The 22,497-nt window shown below is 54.6% G+C and overlaps 7 protein-coding genes across 7 annotated transcripts; 3 read left to right on the top strand and 4 right to left on the bottom strand.

The window, feature by feature from the left end:
- Window positions 1–184: 184 nt before the first annotated feature.
- On the bottom strand, window positions 185–1,514 carry BROUX77_003003 (uncharacterized protein; the record flags this gene model as incomplete). Its single annotated transcript, XM_073747607.1, has 2 exons — window positions 185–1,340; window positions 1,411–1,514. 2 exons carry the CDS (start codon window positions 1,512–1,514, stop codon window positions 185–187), a joined length of 1,260 nt encoding a protein of 419 aa, XP_073608085.1.
- A 425-nt stretch (window positions 1,515–1,939) lies between these two features.
- On the top strand, window positions 1,940–2,900 carry BROUX77_003002 (uncharacterized protein; the record flags this gene model as incomplete). The annotated part of the gene is made up of 2 exons (XM_073747606.1): window positions 1,940–2,163; window positions 2,261–2,900. 2 exons carry the CDS (start codon window positions 1,940–1,942, stop codon window positions 2,898–2,900), a joined length of 864 nt encoding a protein of 287 aa, XP_073608084.1.
- Window positions 2,901–3,130: 230 nt separating this feature from the next.
- BROUX77_003001 (uncharacterized protein) lies at window positions 3,131–3,976 on the bottom strand (the record flags this gene model as incomplete). The annotated part of the gene is made up of 1 exon (XM_073747605.1): window positions 3,131–3,976. One exon carries the CDS (start codon window positions 3,974–3,976, stop codon window positions 3,131–3,133), a length of 846 nt encoding a protein of 281 aa, XP_073608083.1.
- Window positions 3,977–4,333: 357 nt separating this feature from the next.
- Window positions 4,334–6,695, bottom strand: BROUX77_003000 (uncharacterized protein; the record flags this gene model as incomplete). The annotated part of the gene is made up of 2 exons (XM_073747604.1): window positions 4,334–6,302; window positions 6,376–6,695. The coding sequence occupies 2 exons, from the start codon at window positions 6,693–6,695 to the stop codon at window positions 4,334–4,336; spliced, it is 2,289 nt and encodes a 762-aa protein (XP_073608082.1).
- Window positions 6,696–7,482: 787 nt separating this feature from the next.
- On the top strand, window positions 7,483–7,953 carry BROUX77_002999 (uncharacterized protein; the record flags this gene model as incomplete). The annotated part of the gene is made up of 3 exons (XM_073747603.1): window positions 7,483–7,490; window positions 7,555–7,630; window positions 7,765–7,953. 3 exons carry the CDS (start codon window positions 7,483–7,485, stop codon window positions 7,951–7,953), a joined length of 273 nt encoding a protein of 90 aa, XP_073608081.1.
- A 444-nt stretch (window positions 7,954–8,397) lies between these two features.
- BROUX77_002998 (uncharacterized protein) lies at window positions 8,398–14,052 on the bottom strand (the record flags this gene model as incomplete). Its single annotated transcript, XM_073747602.1, has 3 exons — window positions 8,398–12,855; window positions 12,914–13,850; window positions 13,985–14,052. 3 exons carry the CDS (start codon window positions 14,050–14,052, stop codon window positions 8,398–8,400), a joined length of 5,463 nt encoding a protein of 1,820 aa, XP_073608080.1.
- Window positions 14,053–18,055: 4,003 nt separating this feature from the next.
- BROUX77_002997 (uncharacterized protein) lies at window positions 18,056–21,772 on the top strand (the record flags this gene model as incomplete). The annotated part of the gene is made up of 3 exons (XM_073747598.1): window positions 18,056–18,185; window positions 18,660–18,815; window positions 18,906–21,772. The coding sequence occupies 3 exons, from the start codon at window positions 18,056–18,058 to the stop codon at window positions 21,770–21,772; spliced, it is 3,153 nt and encodes a 1,050-aa protein (XP_073608079.1).
- Window positions 21,773–22,497: the final 725 nt, after the last annotated feature.

Here is a 22,497-nt window from a genome sequence, read left to right as displayed (position 1 = left end):
GCTACCCGGCCCGACGGCGTGTTTCTGCCGGCAGAGAGCATGGAGGGTTTATGCGCCACGCGACAAACCCCGCGAGAACCAGGCGATAAAACAGAGCCAGAAACGCTCACGAGAGTACGGTCTCGACTTAGCGAGACGAAAGCGGCCACGGTAGTCGCCCCACGGCCCCCTGCAAGCCGGCCTTTTACTGGGCCCGTGGAGGCTCAAACATTTCGCCTCCCTGGCCCTCAGTTACCTCCTTCCACTGCCGGGCAAACTCTCTGAGCCCGCCCTGGCCTCCTAGGCCGGCATCCACAACCTCCTTGGGGAGCTTATGCGCCGAGTACTGCGTCGAGCTAAAGTTGTATGCCGACGGATCATCCTTGGCGACCAAGCGCAGCTCTGGCTCAATATAACCGTCGTCTTCTGAGTTGTCCGCAATGTCGACAATCGTTGCGCCGCTGAGCGTCAAGCGGACAAAATCTGGCTTTTCTGACGCGGCGGGCGGCGGCCCCGTCAGTGGACGTGGCACGGTCTTGTCGAGTAGCTCACTCCAGTCAAACATAATCGAGTCGGTGGTTGCCGCCCATGGATTGATGTCGATGAGTCGCACGCGGCCCAGTGCCGTGCCATCCGTCGTGTCACTGTCTTCCGGGATGTACACGTCAAAGGCAAAGCTGTCATCGGGGAACGTCAGGCGGAGCTTGGTTTCAAAAAAGTCATCAATGCGGTCGATAATGTCTAGTCTCAGGCCGTCAAGGAAATCGTAGTGGTTAAGGTCGCGCTGTGAAATGCCAACCAGGCTGCGTTGCTTGACGAAGCACCGGAACTCTAATGCCGGGTGCGGGTTGAAAAATGGCCGCAAGATCAGGGCATACTTAAAAGGGTTGCTGTCCGGGCCGCCCGGGCAATAGTCGTCAATGGCTCCGTCGAATGCGTGGATCAAGTCGTGAGAAACGAAACTGGAGCTCTTGAGAAGGAGATAAATGTCGTTGGGGCATGTGCACTTCATGGTGTTCTGGTGCGGAGATATCCAGGCTGCGTCCTTGGGCGCCGACCAATTCAGCTTTGGCACAACACTGCCGCCGAGCTCCTTGATGGTGTCCTTGATTACCTGGTGCTCGGCCGGGAAGCGGGCATTGGGCGGTTTGCGTTCTTCTTCTTCCTCGTCCGACTCGTCGTCGGAATACACTTCACGTACAACGCCTGATGAAACGGGTCCCGTAGAGTGCCACTCTTCGTCGGCAGCCGCTCCGTCTTGATCATCGTCGTCAGCCAGGAGAATGCCGTCTTCCTTGATGTAGTCAATCATCTCCTGCGTCAGCGGAATAATACGTGACTTGATGCAGTTTACCCGGTATCTATTCGCCTGATGTCAGTTATCCAGCGCATTCATCACATGGCGATGCTTAGAGAGGCGCAGACGCGTACTTGGGGAACCACTGGTCATAGGCGCAATTGACGATGTGCGACTTTCTCACGGGCGGGAAGACATTGTGCCCGGCGTCGGCGGCCGAGTCCGTGGCACCAGGCATTGTGACGGTGTCGCAGAAAGGCGGGCGGAGAGAGATGCAGCGGCGGCCTTCGTACAAGGCTTTAGTGGTGGGAGGGGAGGGGCTGAAATCAAGAGGTTTGATCCGGGAATAGTGGCACTGTGGGAGAGATGCAGAAAAAAAAAAAACTTGAATTAATGTTGATATTCGCACCAAACAATCCCTCGATGCATGATTCATACTTTAGCCCAGAGGGGCACTTTCCCTTTTGTTCCTTGCCCCGCGGCCCACAAAAACACCCCGGCTATCTTATCGCCCCCGACCAGCCTTGGCTGGGCCCGTTTTTATTTCCACGAAACATCCATGTTGTCAGCCTTGTCTCAGTTGCGCCTCCATCACCACCATCACCACCACCACCACCACCACCACCACCACAATCCGCTCTCCTTCGCCACAGAACCAAGACAATGGACAACGTTGGTCTTTCGACGCCGCGAGGCAGTGGCACTTCGGGTTATGTCCAGCGCAACTTAGCCCACATCAAGCCGCGCAACTACCCGGCTTACAATCCCGACTCCGAAGTCAAGGAGCATCGGCCCCGCGAGGCCAACCAGGATATTCTAGAACATGACCGCAAGAGAGCTGTGGAGTCCAAGGTCTTTGACTTGCGCGACAAGCTTGAAGATGAGGGGTATGTACAGATATTTTTCCCTACAGCCCAGCCAAGGCAACAGCGGCTCGATGGCTCAAGTGACCGACTGACTGACCCTCCGCCTGCTCTCGGATAGCGTCGACGAAGACGAAATCGACCAGCGCTGCGATGCTCTACGCAAGCAGCTTCTCGCCAAGCTCAACAACTCCCGCGGCCCGGGATCCCGTGGCGGCCGCCGCGAATTCAAGTCACATGAAATCCACGAGATGGCCAATGTGAAACAGCGCGAAAGCGAACGGATGCGCCGCGCGCTTCGTCTCGGCCGCAACAACAACAACAGCGGTAGTAGCTGTAACGCCGCCGGCGCCGCCTCCAGCAGCAGCCTGAACCCCGATGGACCCCGCGACGGCGCCAGAGACAGGGACAGACACGGCGACCGGGCCCCCCATAGCGGAAGAAGCGACCGCCGCTACAGAGACCGCGACGACCCGAGGCAGACACGTGACGCTCGCGAACGGGGCGGTGATCGGTACAGACGCGACGATTCGCGCGAGCGCCCGGCTCGGGATTCGTCTGTTGGTAGGGGCAGGCGGCGCAGCAGAAGTCCAAGCGACGATCGTGGGAGTTCCCGGTCGCCGGCAAGGTCGCCGAGACGAGACTCAAGATCTGTTTCGCGCTCTCTGTCTCGTTCGCGCTCTGCGTCTCGATCTCGATCTCGATCCCGGTCTCGGTCACACTCAAATTCGCGGTCAGTTTCCCGCTCGAGAAGCCCCTGATCATGGGAAAAACGTTCTCTGGTTTTCTTTGTTTTATCCTGATGTGGATCTCTTTTTCCCATGGTTTGTGAATCAAGTCTGTCTTTGCTTTTTCAATATCTACCGTCTATTATGCTTCATGAATTCCAAGCCTTTGACTGTTCATAACTTCGTTATCAATCATGTCTGTATGCTCAGTAAACCCGTCTTCAACCACGCCCAGTCGAAGCCGCCACCACCATGCCCTTCCCCTAGAACCTCAGTTTCGGCAACACAAACACCAGCAACAGCAGCACCACCATGAGCCCATACACCCACGCAAACAGTATCATGCGGCCCCACCATCCCTTGCCCTCGGTCATGCGTCTCAGCGCCGACATTCTCCTGCTGGCCGCATCCATAGTCTCCTCAGTCTTGTTGATGCCTTCGCCCGCCCTGCCGAGCATCTCCTTGTCGCTGTCCAGTGTGTCCGAGAACCGCTGCGACGATGCCTTGAGTGCCGACGCCATCTGCAGAATCGACTCGCTCAGCACGTTCTGCTCCGCCCGCTGGTGGTCCAGGATTGCCTCGGCCGTCGCGTTGGACGTTTGCGGTGCCGCGAGCCCGCCCTTGCCGCTGCCGTGGTGTCGCCCAAAGAGCGCATCGCGTGCCGTGCTATGCGCGCTGGATTCCGGGACGGGATCAGATGCAGAGGTGGTGGGATGTTCCGTATCTGTGCGGGCTGCGCCGGCGGCAGATTGCTGGCGCCGTGTGCGTGGTCTGAGCATTTGTGCCGTGACGGTGGGAGTCTGTGACGCCGTAGTCGCGCTCTGGGTCTGCTGGACAACCTGTTCTCCAGGCTCTTCTATTGACGGCATCACGTCTTCATTGAGCGCTGCGCCAGAGGTAGGCTGGACAAGCGCATCGGATACTGGCTTTATAACGTCAATGAGAATATCGTCCATCCAGTCACTGTGTACCGATTCCGAATCACTGCCATAGTCTAGATCCAGCACCTCCAAACCAAATCCCGCTTTTAAGTCGGCGTCCCCAAGGCCATCTGCTTTGAGCCATGCGGAATCCTGTCCGGCGAAGTTGGCCTTATTTTGGGTTTCCATAACGAGCGGTGAAAACTTGGATGAGTCGCCAATAAAGCAAAGCGAGCGTTTTGATGAGAAACAGAGAAAAGCTGCGTCGGTTTATAGAAAAATAGAGTGCGAAAAGGTAGATGATAAGTTTGACTGTATGATTTAGAGTGGAACTCGTCAACTTGATGACGCTGTGATGCTAGGGGCTTTGGGTGACGATTCAAGTGTCTAAAGGTCACGTGTAGTATTGGGTTTGTAGTCTAACCCTAGTACATACGTATGCATGGAAATATATCCCACACTTACACCCCAACGTCTGGTCTTGACATGTTTATAACAAAGCCAACGATCTTTTTTATTTTTCAACTGCACTTTCTAAAATAACCTTTACCGCACACTCTTGGCCGCTTTGACGAAGGCTGTAATCTTTGCCAGGCTCTGCTTGCCATCCTCCTCCACGCCGCTACTGACATCGACACCAATAACCCGGTCGGCATACTCGCCCACTGCCTTGACGGCCTCCACCACGTTATCCGGATTCAAGCCACCAGCCAGCATGACTCTCAGATTCGGGTCCTGGCCCAGAACCTGCTTGACCCCGGCCGCGTCCAGCAGCTTGCCCGAGCCCGACCCCGAGTCCAGCAGCGGCACCGTGTGCAGCGCCCGGGCGCCAATGCCCACCTGGCCCGGCTTGAAGCAGCGAATCACCGGCACGGGAATTTGCGACGCCCATTCCAGCGGCTCCTCGCCGTGCAGCTGGACCATGTCGAGATTAAACTTGGCCGCGAGGGAAATGACCTCTTCCAGCGGTTGGTTCTGGAAGATGCCCACTAGCCGCGGCGTGGCGGTGGGAAGCCGCGTCTCAATCGTTGAGAAAAAGTCTTGCGCTTGCTGCGAGGGCACAGGCGTGGCAGCCGCGCATGTGGTCTTCTCATGAACTGCCTTGGATATGGCTAGTGCTGTTTCTTCCGAGATGCAGCGCTTGGCACCCGGCACCAGACAGATGCCAATAAAGTCAGCTCCGCTGCTGACAGCCTCTAGGGCAGCCTCGACTGAGCGAGTACCACAGATCTTGGCCAATAGCGGCGCCGGCTGGGCTGTAGGCTTGGCTGTTTCTGTTCCGGCGCATAGCTTCTCGATGAATTTGGAAGCGTCGGGCGCACGCATCAACGCCTCGCCGACCAGGATGGCGTCGATGCCATCGGCTTTGCACTGTTTCACGTCGTCGTGCGACGTGATGCCGCTCAGAGCGCAGAGAATGGTTTCCTTGCCAACCATGCTGCGCAGACGACCGGCGTTACCAATGTCGACCTCAAAGGATTCGAGGTTCCGGTTGTTGACACCGATGGCCTTGGCGCCCAGCTTCACGGCAACCTCCATTTCCTCGGCGTTCTGGACCTCAACCAGGGGCTCCATGCCTAGTGACAGCGAGTAGTCGTACAGCTTTTTCAAAAGGACCTCGTCGTTCAGCATTTTGACAATCAGCAACACCGTGTCGGCTCCGGCCAGCCGCGCCTCTAGGATCTGGTACTCGTCGAAAATGAACTCCTTGCGTAGAATGGCAGGCCGGTTGGGCATGCTGCCGAGGACCTGGCGCACGGCGCGTACATCGTCAATGCTGCCCTTGAACCACTCGGGCTCTGTCAGAACAGAAATCACGCTGGCACCAGCCAGAGCGTACTTGTGTGCCTGCTCGGGAGCAGAAATATCGAGGTCAAAGATTCCCTTAGAGGGGGACGCGCGCTTGACCTCGGCCATGAGGGAAATCTCAAAGGGCGACTGGCGCAAACGGCGCAGAAGCGGAACGACGGGGGGAGCCGCATTCAGATTGTACGCAGACTCGAGATCGCTTGGCCGCAGGCCAGGCACCAACTTCTGGGCCTCGACGGAAGCCTTTCGGGCAGCGTAGATGCGGGCGAGGATGTTTCCAGACGGTTTGATGTGGGGAGCAACGACAGCTGTGGCAGCCGGTGCAGAAGAGGCCTCATTTTGCAGGCGAGCGTTCTCCTCCCAGGTGCCGCCCTGCATGTGAAGGAAGTTGCGGATCATGGTGCGGCCTTGGGCGGTCAGGATGCTTTCCGGGTGGAACTGCACGCCTTCAATGGTGTAGGTCTTGTGGCGTACGCCCTGGATGACGCCCTGCGATCCATCGGGCTTGGTGATCCATGAAGTCACCTCCAGGCACTCGGGAAGCTTAGCGTGGGTGCCGGCCAGCGAATGGTAGCGGGTGACAGGCAGCTTCTGAGCCATGGTCTGGTACACGCCCTTGCCATCATGCGATAGGGAAGATGTCTTGCCGTGCAGCCATTCGCCGGCAGAAGACACCTCGCCGCCGTAAACATCAATGATGCATTGTCTATGGTGTGGTAGTGGTGTAAGCTATACTAGGCTAATCTCCTGGCGGGCCCACAGGGACGTCTACTACTTACTGGCCCATACATACGCCAAAAATGGGGATCTTGCCAGCAAAGTGCTTGAGCGCATCACGGCTGATTCCACTGTCGGTTTTGGGGTGGCCGGGGCCCGGGCTGATGATGAGCTGGGTGGGCTTCTTTGCAATGAGCTCCTCGAGGGTGACCTTGTCGTTGCGCAGCACAGTGACGGTGGCGCCCTCCAGCACAAGGTACTGGTAGATGTTCCAAGTGAACGAGTCGTAGTTGTCAATCATGACCAGGTTGGAAGCCGTGGCCACAGGTGGCGACGGGTCCGGGTGCTGGGGCGAGTGATCAATTATATCGAGAGATGCCATGGTGGGCTGCTTGTGGGGGGGGGAGAATCAGGGGAGAGCAGCACAAAACAACAACAAGGGAAGAAGCGAGTATGCAGCGACCTTGTACTATGCGCAAAGCGAATACAGACAAGAAAGCCCAATTGACATCAGATTCAATATATATGCGTAGAGGGGGCGGCTCTAGTTCAAATCATGAATGACGCAGCAGCGAATTAATACTGATGAGTGGTGAAAATCGAGTCTGGGCCCCGCTTTGTGCGACTCGACACCCATTAGGGTTAAGAAAAAGCCGAACAACAAAAAGAGACAACTAGTAAATACCTCCGGCTTGTGTATTGAAGCCAGGCCGGAGAACATGCTGTCGACCATGATGCCAAGCCACCTGTGTATGGATTAATAATCCATGGGGGTCTGTGTTTTGATATTCCCGCCCAACCCGGCATTGAGCCAGCAAGCTGCAAAGCCGGTCGGGAAACTGATGTAATTGTTCGTCCGAGCCATCCTGGGCTCGAGCTTACATAATTGACAAAGTCCAATGAGCGCCACATGTGGCAGTCCGTCTTATAGAATGTGGGGCTGTGCGCAATGCATCCACCTCCGGCGTCTGACTAGCGCGCCGATTACATCATCAAGAAACTTTTTTTTTGCCCAGGCTCTGTTCGGCGGGCCGGCGAGGCTCTGACCGCCTTTGATTTCAACGACCACAGATCCTCTCAGCCTTCCGTCCAGCGACCGGTCTTGCTTTTTTTACTTTCCCCATCACGAGCTTTTTTTTCTTTTGCTTTTAACCCACAACCAATACACAATGTCTTTGTAAGCTCACTTCCCCAGCTGCTGCTGTTGGCCCCGGTTCTAGCTAACACGTACCCGGTCCCAGCCCCGGTCTCAATGCCACCGAGCAGCGCCAGCTCGAGGAGCGCCTCAACGGCTACCAGATGAAGCAGATGATGGGCGTAAGTGACTCTATCTGAAAGACCTCTCTCATCGAGGCCTGCTCTCTCTCTCCATAGGGGGATCGCCCGCCCCTCCATGGCCCTCCAGCCAGACCAGCAAGCTAACCCCGCCCTACTATGTCCGCGGCAAATAGTTCTTCACCACCATGGTCGAGAACTGCTTCACAGCCTGCGTCAACGATTTCAACTCCAAGGCGCTCTCGTCGCGCGAGAACGGCTGCATTACCCGCTGCGTCATGAAGACCTACACGGCCCAGAACCGCATTAGCGACCGCTTCCAGGAAATCAACCAGACCCAGCTGGGCAACATGCAGCAGCAATAAACGTGTGGGCCCAGTGCGATATCAAAGAGATGGTCGCGAGAAGGCGGACACGGGGCGGAGGAGACGGTGGAAGTGGGTGGATTGTACGAATAGGGCGATGATCAAGACTAAAAATAGGCCCAGCCTCAAAAACATCACCGGCACGTTTCTTCTGGCCAATGCCTTTGTATGGTATGGGCGGGAGGGAAAAAAACGTGCTTCACAACACTCAATATCAATACATTCATTGTGTACCATATAACAAGAAACAGTAACAGCCTGTAAACCAATAGCAGAGAACGCATTTGCAAATACAAAGTCAAGCCCAAGTACCCGCAGCCAAGCAAGAAAGAAAGAAAACGTGATAATGGAAAGCAGAACCAACTAGAAAACAAGAACCAGCACTCACAAGCACATACATTGCGTTCTACGCCCCCAGAGACCCTGGACCCCCTCCTCCACCGATTACATCAACTCGCCCAACACGTTCTTGATCTCCTCCATCTCCGCCACAACCTGCAACTCCAGCTTACTCTCGCCGACGCCATCCGCCGCGTCCGCCGCCGCACCGCCGGCCTTTTCGCTGCGCGCAGCCGCCTCGCGCGGGTTCAGCGGCGTCAGCCGGTCACGCAGCAGGCGGCGGCTGGACAGCCAAAACTCGACATTCTCGAGCATCAGGGCCGCATCCCAGGCGACGGGGGGGATGTCGCGCGCGTTGGCAGCACGCAGGCCCGCGAGGATGCGCGTGATGAGCGCCAGCGAGTGCGCCTCCATGACGGGCAGCAGGGCGATGAACATGACGCGGTCGCGGGCGGCCGTGCGGCTGGCGCCCGGCGCTTCGAGACGCTCGACGCTGGCCTTCATTAGCGATGGGAACTGGTTCAGCACGTAGCTGATTTCCGGCGCCACCGTCGCGCCCATGGCCATGAGCAGGTTGAGCAGCAGCGGCAGCATGGCCTTGGCCCAGATGGTGTAGCAGCGCTCCGAAGCCAGGTCGGCAGCAAAGGGTGAAATGACACTGCGCCGCATAAAGTTGGTGATGTTGGCTGATGTCAGGTGGCTAATGATGCCGTCGCACGCCATTTGCTCGGCAACAGCCGGCATCTTGGAAAGCTCGAGCAGGAAGAGCAGGCTGAGCTCGCCGTAGACCGGGTCGCCTGCCACCGTGATGCGGTCGGCCCATGAAAACAGGGAGCATGCCACGTGCATGACGTCATGGGCAGCCAGGATGTTGATGATCTGCGACTGTTCAGCTTCAAGACCAGGCATGCTCAGACACCCCTGCAGCACGGCAGTCAGAAGGGCCAAGTCCTCGGGCGATACATTTGAGTCTTGCTCGTGGATGTTTGTGACAAGGTCGCGGAAGCCCTTGCCGACGACCTGGTCGAGGATGACCAGGACAATCTGTGTCACCGAGACCTCCTTGGCCTTCTTCCCAACGCTTCCACACGCCCGCAGCACAATGTAGAGCGCGCGGAGCAGAGTGCGGTACATGCCCACAGACACCGCGCTCAGCGGGTCTTGAAGCGCCTTGATCGAGTCGAGCAATAGCGGCAGTAGCTCGGGTGCCTGCACCTCAAGCACATCCGAGTTCGCGACTCTCTGTATAAGCGTCAAGGCAAAATTGGCCCGCGACTCGGTAATGCGCACGAAAATGTTTTCTGAGCCGCTGTTGTCAAGGTTAGCAGTGAGGCACTGCTGGGATACTTGCACCATGTGTTTGTTGAGGATGGGACTTTGAATACAGCTGCTCAGCTCCAGCAAAAGGAACTCCCACGCGTTGTATAGTGAGATTTGCGCATCAACAAGCGACAGGTTCATGTTCGCCCGCTCCATTTCGCCCTTGAAGCCGTTGTTGTTGCGGTGGCCGTGCCAGCTGCGGTCGCACGACAACATGGCGTTGGCCATGGGCAGGTTGTAGTAGTAAAAGGGGCCAAGGTGGGAGAACAAGAGCTGGGTGCGCTTGAACTGCTCAAGGGTACAACCAGGATAGCGGTTGGCAAAGTTCTTTGTAAAGTTCATGTGTAGCGACTTGTTGTACGAAGAGACAGTTGCACCATCGCGGAGGAAGTAGTCCAGATCCTGCAGCAGCTTCTCCGCCAGGGGCCTCGCCTGCTTCATGTGGCGGAGGTGGTACAGCTGCATGGCAAAAGCCTCAGCGATGTATGCAGCCTCACGCGCCTCAAATGCAGCCTTCAGTGGGCTCTTAGTCCGGCTTGTAACAGAGGCGGGCTCGAGACCACGCAAGTAGGACCGCAGACTGTCCAGACAAGAGGGGTCTTTCATGATGGTAAAGACGGTCCAAGGCCAGTAGTTTTGAGCTGCTGTGGTAAACTCCAACAACGCAATAATCTCGTAGTCGGACATGGTAGTAATATTGTCTCGAAGTTTGCCAAGAGCACGGTTGAATACCGAGTCGGCCGAGACTTCGGGCTTCTTGCTACTATCATTTGACGCTTCGCGGGGAGTCTTGCCCGAGATTAGGCAGTTTGACATCCATTGTTGCTTATTTCTGATGACCGCGGTAAGGAACTTCCACACAATAGTTGCATCACTAGGTAACAAGAACGGGCCAAAGTCCTTGAGCAGATCCAAGAATGACTTGGCCGCCTGCGCGCCCAGAAAGCCCAACAGCGATGGTGGCTCCTTGCTCGTCTCGCCGGCAGATGTAACGAGCGCTTCGAGTAGCGCCAGGCAGGGGCTTTTGAATCCGTTGTTGACCGCCGACAGGCGTACAAGCAAGAATGAAGTCTTGAAGAGATACTTTTGCAGCGACTCGGAGCTAATGTCGTGCAGCGAAGCACAGCGCAATAGATTTGTGTGGAACGAAGTGACTTGGTCAACACGTAGGCGGATCTGCTCAAATTCGCGAGGAAAGAAGGTGGTCTGTGGGAAGGACATGACTGCTGTCAGTGTGTCAATCAAGTGCTGCATCTTCAGAGAGCCAGCGTTGGGGGAGAGGAAGCTCTTGAGGATGTGTTGAGCCCCCTCCTCCAAACACGATGTCAGGCGGTTGGGGCTTCCAATGTCGCTGATGCTGTAGGCACTGGAAATGATGACGTTGAGAACAGACACAATGGCCTCGATGAGCATGGACTGGTTCAGGCCATTGGAGAATCTCCATGTGGTCGACGTCTCTAATATATCTACGCATCCCTGCGAAATAGCCGCCACAATGCGGCTCAACACCTTGTCCGCCGTGCCTAGCCATACGTCGGTGCTACCCTCCAAACGAGTAATAAGCTTCGGGCCGCACTTTCGGTACACAGAGCTACGCGTCACCGTCACAACCGACTGGCGGAAGAGCTTCATCGATGCGAGAAGGAAGTCAAACTGAGCTGGATGGATGTCCATGCTGCTGGTGAACTTGCCCATCTTGCCGCCATCTGCCTGGTACGGGAGCAAGTTACAGCGTGCGAGATATGACAGTACGCGACTAGGGTACACATCCAAGGTAGCATGTAGAAACTCGATGCAGGCAGTCAGCACGGGCGGGATTTCAGCAGAGCAAAAGATTGTGTCGTCCTGCAGGTAGTGATCTGCAATGTCGCAGATAACGCCTAGAATATCACGGTCGCCTTCCATGGCGGCACTAATTTCTTCGCAGATTTGAGCAACGTTGTACGCCTTGGCCTGGGGGAGGTGAGCTGACGGGCCCTTGGTGTGTTCAATGCGGAGGAGAGACGCCAGAAGAGAAATAGTCTCGGCGACTTCCTCCTCGTCCATGGGTCCAAGTAGCAGGCTAAACCCTGACCGACAGTAGTTGATCTGGAGTCGTCGGCCCATGAGCTGTAGGGCTGAATGATGGTAGTCGATAAACACCAGACGTCCCGAGTCTGAAACAAAGCGACCAGTGGCACCAGCAGGGATGACAAATCCCATACCCGCATTACCGTAACGCGAACGGGTGGCAGCGCCAATGATGGGAAGCGGTTCGAGAAGCTGGAAAGAGTTGGTGTTCTCATCCTCAAAGACAAGCTCATAGTCTTGGAAGTCCTCGGGCATGTTGAAGGTAATGCGGGGTGTGTTTTTCAGCATATCAAGAACTAAAGATGTATTGGGCAAGTCCTCCTCGGTCTGCATCGATCCTGATAGGGCCTTGCAGAAGCGCAGAAAGGGCACCAGTTCAATAGGGTAACGGTTGAAGGCTTCTTGGAAAAAGAACTCCATAGCATCGGGGTCTTCTAGAATGAGGCCGGTTGAGTCAAAGTGCTTGGGCGGCAGAAGCTCGGCGCCTTGAACCCAGTACGAGTTGCCGGCAGAAACAACAGAGAGCATAGCTTCAACATTCTCACTCTGATATTGTACCATGGGGAAGGTAAAGGTCAAGAAGTCGCGGAACACGGCGCGCATCCGAACGCCCTGAATAGGGGGGAAGGCGGCACCGTGGCCGATGCCGGCCACCTCACTCATTTGTTGGACTACAGCAAAGGCGACTCCTTGCTGAGTGGAGATCTGGCCGAGCTGCTCGATCAACTGCACATCCTTTTCCACGCCAGCTAACACAAGGAAACTGTCGTATGATGATGTTTCCAGGGACACGATGCTGCCAATGGAGGACCTTCTACCAGCGGGGCGAATGACACCTTCATTTTCAAAGACCTCGACTGATCTTTGTTGTTGGATAGTATCACGTCGGTCGTTGCGCTCCACATACGAAACGTGCATGCGATGCAAAAGAATAGACCACACGAATATTTCGGGCATGAGGTTCGCTGCGCCGGCATCTGCTGCGGCCAAGAGCGCGTTGTGAATCTGTTCGAGTGTCTCGGGTGAAGTAAAGTAGGGTGTTTCGCCAAGCTTGGGATCTTCATCGTGATTCAAAAGCTTGATGGTGCGCCTGGGGTTGAGGAGGAGGAGAGATGTGGCGCAAACGAGAGTGGTTATCGGGCCGTGAAGAGCAGGGACAGGGAAGTTGGTTTCCTAGCACAAGGTTAGTGGTCTCTATGAAGACGGTTGGTCTGTTCAAGGTTGCGCCTACCGGTACTTCAAAAAACGAGCCCTTGGACATCAGCGCAAACCAATGTGTGACAAGGTTTGGTGCAGCGAGCATTCCATCATACTCCATCTCAAGGTACTGCAGGGCCTGGAAGATGATGGATATGGTATGCGCCATCTCGGTAAACAGGGTTGTCTGATAGTCGGAGGCCACCTCTTCGGTGTTGATTATGGCGTCGTCTACGAGTAATGACATGAAGCCTTCGACGCTATCCATACTAGCGGAGAGAAAGTCAAGGTACTTTTCCATGACGGTTTCCACCAAGGTGACTTTGGAGGTGATATCTGAGTCGTCTGAAGGCTGATACGGCGTGAGATCGCTTTTGCTGCTCGGGTTCCAAAACGGCAGTGTGCCGTAGAAGAGATTTGTGTGCATGTGGTCCAGGGCAAGGATATAACTTCGTCTTTCGGCAAGATATGTGTGGAAGATGCGGCGGCGGCGAGTCTCTTCCTTGTCGAAGATGGCGACCAGGTCGTCGGCATCAAGCGATTCCTGGGCTCTCAGTGTCGCAGCCAGAGTGGTCGAGAGGGCGTCAGCGCCGCCACTGGCTTCCTGCAGATTCATGATTTCCTGGGTTGACAGCGGCCCTGAGAGCTGGCTGGCAGAGCGCGACTGCCATTCGACAATTGTCACGCGGAGAGCAGTGTCGAGGTTGAGTCTGGCGGCAGAGCTGAGCCAGGTGGCATCGGCTTTGATCTGGTCGATATTAAACTTTGAGTTTGCGCCCTGGGGAATGTTAATGGCGGCAGTACGCGACTCGTAGCTATCTCGGGTGGCCTCATTGGGCGGGCCAAATGCGGTGGCAGGCTCTTTCATGCATTTTATGACAAAAGTGTCGACGCCGTATTCTTTAAAGGGGGCTGATGATTGTGCGACGCCTTTAACGTCAAACAGAGCATCAGCAATCATCTTCCAGGAACTACAAGAAGGCAGGCAGCGCGGCCAACAGTCAGCAAAGCAGCACCTTTAAGCACGCCACCAAGCAATGGGCGCAACAGCCAGCTGTCGATGGTCGACAAGGACGCATGCCGCATGCCGCAGGCTCAGACTTACATTAGGGTTGTTTCCGAGCCCAGGCAGTCAGCCAAGGGCGGGAAGTAGACGCTCAATGCTGCCGCCATGGTGATCATGAATGATGCTGTCGCGAGAGCAGAGAATAGACAAAGAAACAATCGATCAGCGCATAGCACGGCGGGCGGCTATGAGGCGGAGTACAGCGCAAGCTTCCGTGGGCGGCGTCGAGTTTTGTCGTGAAGCCCGGGCGTCCAAGGGCACGAAATATCAGATGTCGTGATGTTTTTTGTGGTGTGGACGTTTTGCCAACTTTACTTTTTTTGCCTTGTTTTTCCTTGACGCTTTTTGATTGGCGAGACGCGCTAGAGCTTAAAGACCGGGCTTGCAGGGCAACGGAGGTAGGGCGGTGAAGAATAGGGTTGAAGAGGAGTGTAGGGTTGAAATAGAGTGAGGGTCTGTATGATAGGGTTGTAGTCGATTATCAATGTAGGGTTACCTAAATATTTGTTATCGAACTCTGATTAGGCTAGGGCTGCTATGTTCTAAATGGCGGGTAGCCACTCATAATGAGTTTGGGCTCAATAGGATTCTGCTTTGCTAATCGGCGCCAACGTCTGCGGCTCCAGCAACGATGATGTGTATTGTTTCAAATCCTGTTTAACTAACTTGTTATCTGTGTGCCGGCTGATGCCGCAAGAAGAAGAGAGGGCTGGAAGTACCGGTATTGACTAGTTAGCTATGCATATAACTAGTTATGCATGTACATACATACGCATTCTATGTGTTGATATGATCGCCTCGGTCGTGCGTCTAATATTGCCACCTGAAGCCTACCCATCTGCGGCTTGGACCCTGAGCCACGACGACGACTCGAGAGAACCACATAAGCAGCTTAGTCGTGGGTGGTGATGTGTATGGTACCAACTCGCAGTCATACGCCAAACTTGCTGCGGCGGGTTTACGTCATGAACAGACACACCTAACTGGATGCAAAGATGCCGCCCATGTAATGCAAGGTAGCGAGGGTTTGATTTGTCAATGAGGATCAAAGGGTGGCAGGAATGTTTGGAACATTCAAATTCCACAGGCTCACGCTGAAAGACGCCTTGCGGAAAGCATGTCTGACCCTTGTTTCGATTCACACAGAGTTCAGATGTCCCAGGCAAAAGGACGAGGCAAGGAAGCCGGAGCCAGAGACGACCGACCAAGCCGCCGTACTATAACCCATTGCCATCGGTCCAGCAGCAGAGCCGCTGTCCGCGTCTCGCCCCAGCCTCATCTGAGTCAGGCCCATCTCTCGAGGGCGACGCCAATGCAGGGCTGACGACTTATGAGACACGAACCCCACACACTGCAACAGCAGCTAAAGCGTCGGTCGGTCTGCCTGTCTGCTTGCCCCCAAGATGGATACCCCGGAAGCGAGCGTATGGTGTTTGGGCGAGGAGCAGCGTTGTGTCCAGAGAAACAAAGATCAGTTAGATGTGAGACTGGAGCCCCGATTTGGCGAGCAAGCAACCCGCTTGTGACATTTGGCGCCGGCTGCAATATCTAAGTATAGCCAACTAGCTAGTTAACTAGTTACAACCAAGTGTAACTACTTGTTAGTGAGTTACAAGTGCGACTTGCAGGTCGTACGTTGCATGTGCACAAGAGGCCAATATTTCTGCAGCAGGAAAATTATGCTCATTCTGTGCTGCAGTCGGACAGGCTCTTATTGCATTTTCTCACATGGCCATCCTGTGAAATGCAATGCCACGGCGACATGTGGCCTTGGCCTTGGGAACCGAGTCTCGTGACTTGCGACCGAGGTTTATCGCGAGGTGTGGCTTTTAGCCGGTGATACCTAAGAATAGAAACAGAGACCACAGTCATGTCTAGGGTATAGCAGGAATAAGGGTTAGACTATACATGTGTACCTACTTGTACTTGTACACATCCAGTCTTGTCCTGCTCGTTCCTCGACTTGCACACAAAGACCCTAGGCCAGGCGTCAGCCAAGCGGCACAAAAGATGCTTTGGCTGTATCACTGTGATCTAAGCATCCTTCATCCCCCGTCTCCGTCTTAGCACTAAGCGGTTGGCGCCTGAGACTTGAGCTTTTACTGGCCCAGCATCACTCACTCACACTCTTCTTCGTCAAGAGGCACAAGACACGGCTTCAACCAGGTCGGCTGATTCATGGAGGTAGCAGGCCATGGCTAGCTAGCCATGGTTTGAAACATGGAACTGAGTGCTGGGATGGTCTAGCTCTGAGTCTATACTACTAGCTTGGGTTCTGGGTCTTCTGGCTCGGTAGACTAGTTAGAGGCAAAAGTCTTTGAGAAGCAGAAGCTCTGGTACATCCATATACCTCAGAATCTTAGTGGCAGGCTCGGTCTTAGTCTGGAGCCCAAGGGATGGATGAATGGGTTAGGTAGGAGTTGGTGTAGTATGTGAGCGTGAGTATGGGTGTTTGTGGCTCTCCTGTTGAACAGCAAGGTTAGAGTTAGTTTGTCTGGTACTTGGCGCCAGCTTAAAGTGTCCTTTTTTTCAATCCATGACGTTGGTGTGTTGTAGTTACTCTTGCCAGGCCTTTGGGCTCTTCGGAGGGTACGCAGTCGGGGGAGACCTGGGATTCAAGCTGACCCCATGTGACAGAGGGGGAAGAGGGAGCGGAGGAGGATAAGGGGAAACAAAAGGAAGTAGAGGCGGGGGATCAGAGTGTGTTTGGGCTGGGAGGTTATCGAAGCTATCTGGGGATCCAAGGTGTAATGTAAGCGAGCAGGAGCATGTATGTACATACATACATACATCTGTATGTGTGTACGTACATCGTTGGTTGTAGATAGATGGACGCACAATAACTATTTGTAAATATCCAAGCCCGTTGACTTGGTGTATCTGTGTGTACTTGGTCATATATTTATTGTATATACAGACCAGATAGACAATACTTTCGAACATCCAAGGCGTCAAGAGGGATGTAGATAAGAGTAAAGACGAGCCAGGGAACAAGATGGATAGATGCAGCTCTGGTACATGGGCACACACAAATACATGTGATGGTGAGTGGGTGGAAGACAAGGCCAGGAGACAGAGTGCTTCACCTGGACTTGGGCATCTGAACGGGCGTCAGCATGCAGCGTTTGGCTGCCTCGACGGGCACAGGGCAAACGCGGTGCTGTAGGGCCTCTAGTTACATAGCTAGCTGGCCAGCCTTAGAGCCAATAATGTGCCGGGCGTGCTCTAACTATCGGCGTCCTCCTGACTTGGAGACCTGGTGATGTGCAGTCTATCTGTGATATATTTAGAACGCTCTGGACCCAGCCAGCATTGAGGGGGCACCACCACCCACTGTACTGCGAGTGATAAAAACAGGCCCAAAATCGATGCTTGGAGGCGACCAAGACTGGATTTCCGTGCCATACCCGCCCGTCATATTTTTACATGTTCCATTTTCTGGCAGATTCTGCGCTGCGTAAAGGCTTCAATCTAAGGGCAAAGACCTAAGGACTCATCATCATTGTCATTCAACATTTCCCACCCGCCTCTTTGACCCTTTCGCACCCGCCTCCTGGCAATTGGCACACCCTGCTGCCCTGGATCCAATTTCGATTCCTTTGCCATTGAAGAAGGAACAAAATCTTGGACAGGCTATTATTTGGTGGTTGCCAAAGTTACCACTTGACTAAACTAAAATAACCAGTTACTGGGAGTTACCTAAATACCCACCTTCCACCTTGGAACCACGGCACATTTCCACCTTGTTTTCCCGCCGATTTCTTTTTTAATATATTTTTTTGCTTTCCTCCAATCTCCCCATCTTCATCCCAACGCAATACTCCCTCGCTCCTCGCTCCTCACTTGTGCTCGAGCTCGCCGTCTGCAACCCTTCTACGCTCGCCCGCTCGCCCGCTCCCTCGACGCTGCCTGCTCTCGAACTGCCGCCTTACCAACTGCCTCCTCCCCTCCCCTCCCGATCGCCGTGTCCCGGCCCCGTCACCCGCTCCTGTTCTCATCGGGCTCTGCCTCCACCACGCCATCTGACAATTGTCTCCCACAACTGCCGCACTTTCGCTCGCCTTTTTGCTCCTCGTTTCTCTTGTCAGCGCTGGTCAGGCCATTGTCACCATGACGTCTGGCTCATTCCTCCCACATGATGGAAGCCCTCCAAATTATCCGTCTTCCCCGCCAACAAAGCGCGATCTCAAGTCATGGTGGAAGAGCTTCAAGATGCCCAAGCATCAAGACCCTGCAAATGGTACAGGTGCCCCGTCACGTTTTTTCTGCCGTCTTCACTGCCCCCGTGGCCGTCGTCGCTGACCCTTCAACCCCGAGACCTGGAATACTCGACAAAGATGAGGAATGCCTTGCTTGGCCTGCGCTCGTCCTTGGGACAGCACTGCCTCTTCACGCTGCGTGCGAGTTTGTTGCACATCGTGAAGGCTCAGCTCTCTTCGTCTGCTGCTTATTCTCGTATCTTGGAGTCTGTTGGCCACAACTGCAGAAGTCTGCCGTCCATGGCACTGAGCTCCAGTCCTTCTCTCTCTGCCCACACTCCCTCGCCATCTCCCCATGTCTTCTCTCCCCATCTTCTAGGGCCGCCCTTTGCTTGCAACTCTGCTCAGCCCGGAACATGAAGCTGCCTCTGCCAGCTGCACAGTTGGCCCACTCCCTTGCATCGCAAATCTAAGCGCAACCTTGACATCGCCTGCTAACACCCCATCAGAAATAGCATCTCGCCCGACGGGTATTTTTGGCGTGCCCCTTCGCCAGAGCATTACCTACGCCAACGTCGCCATTTCGCTTGTTGATGAAGACAACCGCAGCTACATCTACGGCTATGTGCCCATTGTCGTCGCCAAATGTGGCGTTTTCTTGAAAGAACGAGGTACGCACTGATCTCTTTGCATCACATGCCTCTCCCTGACAGACAAACCTCCTCTCCCCCCACAGTAATTCTAATGTAAATGTATTGCAGCGACTGGCGTTGAGGGCATCTTCCGTCTCAGTGGCTCAGAAAAGCGCATCAAAGAGCTCAAGACCATCTTTGATTCTCCTGACCGCTATGGAAAAGGTCTTGTCTGGGAAGGCTACACTGTCCATGATGCCGCCAATGTCCTTCGCAGATACCTCAACGATCTCCCAGAGCCCGTAGTGCCCTTGGATCTGTATGAAAAATTCCGTCAACCACTCAAGGGCGCCATCATGCGGGCGCCATCGTACAACGAGGGCAGCCATTTGCTCCAAAATGTTGACCCAAACCACGTCATTACCAGCTACCAGCATCTCATCACCGAGCTACCTCCTCTGAATCGCCAGCTCTTACTGTACCTGCTTGATCTTCTGGCCGTCTTCGCGGCCAAAGCAGACGAAAACCGCATGAACTCTCAGAACCTTGCCGCCATTTTCCAACCAGGCATGCTCTCACATCCCGACCATGACATGCTTCCGGAAGAGTACCGGTTAAATCAGTCCGTGATAATCTTTCTGATTGAGAACCAGGACCACTTCCTCATTGGCATGCAGGGTACAGAGGCCGACGAACAAACAGTGCAGGCCGTTCAGCATGGTGTCCCTCAGCGCGTTGAACTTGTGGGTGGCGCCCCTTCAATGCACACCAGCCCAAGCCTTGCTCGGTCCAGCTCGAATGCTAGTGCTGGAGCTGAGAGTGTGCGCAGAGACGGAAAGCTTAGACGCAACCGCTCGGTTTCTTCTCGCCATTCCCGCCAGGGCAGTGGTGTGAGAACTCCCAGAACTCCAACCATTATCACCGCCCCTTCTAGCGGTGGCGGTCTCGGTCGTAGCAATACTGTTCCCTCGAAGAGATCCCCCGGGATCGCTAATACCCGTCATGCTCGAGACATGCCCCGCGAAGGTTCTACCCCTCTTGGTGTCATTTCTGATGGCATGGTTTACAGCGATAATACTGCCAACCCCCCATCACGGTCCAAGACTCTGAGAGTCAAGGGTCATGCAATTCCAAGCCCTATTCCTGTTGACAATGCCAGTACATCTAGCCTTTCACCGTCGCCCCTTAGCTATGGCGAAAGTTTTCGCGACGGTCGCAGAGAGCCCACAATGATTGTGAAACAACGGCCTACCACTTCATCTGCTGACAGCTCGGAAAGGCGTCAGCTTAATAAACTACGCAAGAAGCGTATTCCTGACAGTGCGAACCCCAGTGCCCAAAGCTCTTCAACATCTCTATCACAAACTGTTAGCGTTTCTACCGCACATGAGACCATGAATGCTCTAGATAGCACAGGAGCTGATCCAACCTCGCAGTTCACCGCCCGCCCTCGGCAGCCGGACTCCGCCATTAACGCCAGCCCTGTTGTACCGACAGCAAACGAAAGCTGGTCGAACCCTGTGCCGCCGCCGACGCGCCAAGTATTGCATGTTCCAAGCGAAGAGCATGTACTCGTCCGACCCGCACGACCAGTTGAGGCTCAGGCAGATTGTCCCCCCCGGCCAACTCTGCTTACTCAAGCAGCACTGTCCATCCCACCAGCACGCCCTACTGAATCTACCTTGTCGGTGCAATCTGCGCAGCCACTCACATCCACCCCTCAACCAACCGCCCAATCTGCCGTGCTACCACCGGCCTCTCCATTGCTCAATGTTCAGCCCCGGCAAACACGGACGCGAGCCTCGAGCCTTATAAGTGCAGCCTCTGACAGCTTGCTGAAAAGCAAAAAGTCTCCCCCGACATCATTGCATTCCTCTTTTAACGAGGGATCAGACATTGATCAGATCGACGAGCTATCGCGTTCTGGGGCTCTCAACCCGGGACCGGCTTCTTCGGATGAAGCGGATCGAGAGAAGAAACGGCGTTGGAGACTGTCTCGTCCCCGTAAGGAGGATATGCAGGGATTCATTGCACCTATAACATCTCGGATTGCAATGGGGCTCAACAATGCTGATTCAAATTCGACCTCTGTTGGTGGTGGGCAAATCCGCGGACAAGAAGGTGTTGTCAATGACTCTTCAGATGGCGATCAGCATTCGGGCAACGAGGAGCAGCGGCCGATTGATTGGATCAAGAACAAGTACCGCGACGTCAGGGAAATTGTCGACCAGAAGATTGCCGACCAGCGCCGCCCCAAGTCCCCGCCACCTCCGATAGAGACCATGTTTGCATTCAACGCTAGCTTTACAGCTGTCTCTCAAACGCGTGGACGCAGCATTGATCTGCCACGCCATGATGCGTCGGTTGAGTCGCCGATTGACCAGGCGGCCATCTCCCAGGAACACTCTCCAATTCAAATGTCACCACAAACTCAAGTCCAAGCAGAGCCTAGTCCGGCTCTGCCTCCGCGCCCCAGGAACAGCGAAGATTCTACCAAGCCTATGCTGCAGCCACAAAAACCTCAAGATGAGTATTGGGCGCCTATGTTGCCGCCTAGGCGGTCTCAGGACGACCACAAGATCCCAGTGCGCGCCCGCAAGCCCGTCCCAGGCCAGGTATCTGGCAGCAGCGCGAACTCGGTGCCGCACTCGCCTAGCATTGCATCAATATCTGAGGTCAACCCTAGCGTAGTTCCGGAAACTTTGACACAACGTGCCATTGTATCTAGTGCGAACAGCCCTGGGTTTTCCACCGAGCCTGCACCGGCTCCTATTATGACTTTGGTGGCAGCGGCGGTCCCTGCGCTGGAAGAAGTCTCACCAGTCGATGAGAACGAGGATGACGATGTATTAGATTTCCCTGTTGCTGTGTCGCCAATTGCCGACGACGAAGAAATAGTGCCGACGAAGGATGCACAGCAGCCCGTTAACGGGGAACATGTGCCTCTGGTTCCGGCAACGCAAACAGCGAGCTATGAGACAAAGCTGACTAACTAGACAAGGCAAAGGATTCACAGACCAGTGTGCTGGTCGTTGACAAATTCCCTTTTTTTTTTCTTTCTGTAATTTCCTTGCTATTAGGAATATGATGAGTTACGGCCTTCTTGATGTCCCTGATCTGATTGTTTGCAGGTCTCGTGTTTGTTTTGGTCCCTTTTCTTTTTGGCGGCGATAGCCAGGCCTCTTGGCTCGGCGTGTTGATATTTTCTGGGTGGACCTGGCGCTGTTACCTGGCGGTTTACATAGCCTGAGATTTTGCGGTTGGAATATATACATAAATAGTTATCAGCTAAAGGCGTAGTACTCGGAAGGTTCAGGCGGGAAAATCTAGTGCATGTGTGACTGTTGACGCTTGTAGTAGTTGCCCGCTCGGGTCGGTACGTAGCTCTGCGTCCATCTGCCGGGAATTTTCTTCATCGCCCTGGCATCTATCGCTAGCCCGTCGGACGGTTTTTTGTTGTCGGGCTTTTTTTTGCAGCAGATTACAGCATAGGCGTCTTCTCACGCTTTTTCTCTTCTTGTTGCGTCTGGGTTCTGGCTGCGGATAGCCTGCTTATTGTCAATGATATGAGCCAATCACGACGACCACACAGAAAAAGCCTTGGGGAAAGGAAGAAAGAAAAACCTGTCCTCTATTTCGCAGTTCTCTGATTCTGCCTGGGATCGTCCGTCCGTTCATCAGCCATCGCCAAGCTCCAAGAGACGCCCCTTCGCTCAGTCCT

The sequence above is a fragment of the Berkeleyomyces rouxiae genome, assembly GCF_048999995.1.
Source record: "Berkeleyomyces rouxiae strain 22BRR77 chromosome Unknown BrBRR77_ptg000002l, whole genome shotgun sequence".
NCBI lineage: Eukaryota > Fungi > Ascomycota > Sordariomycetes > Microascales > Ceratocystidaceae > Berkeleyomyces > Berkeleyomyces rouxiae.
The sequence above is the reverse complement of the archived record's forward strand: the minus strand, read 5'-3'. Positions and strand labels throughout refer to the sequence as shown.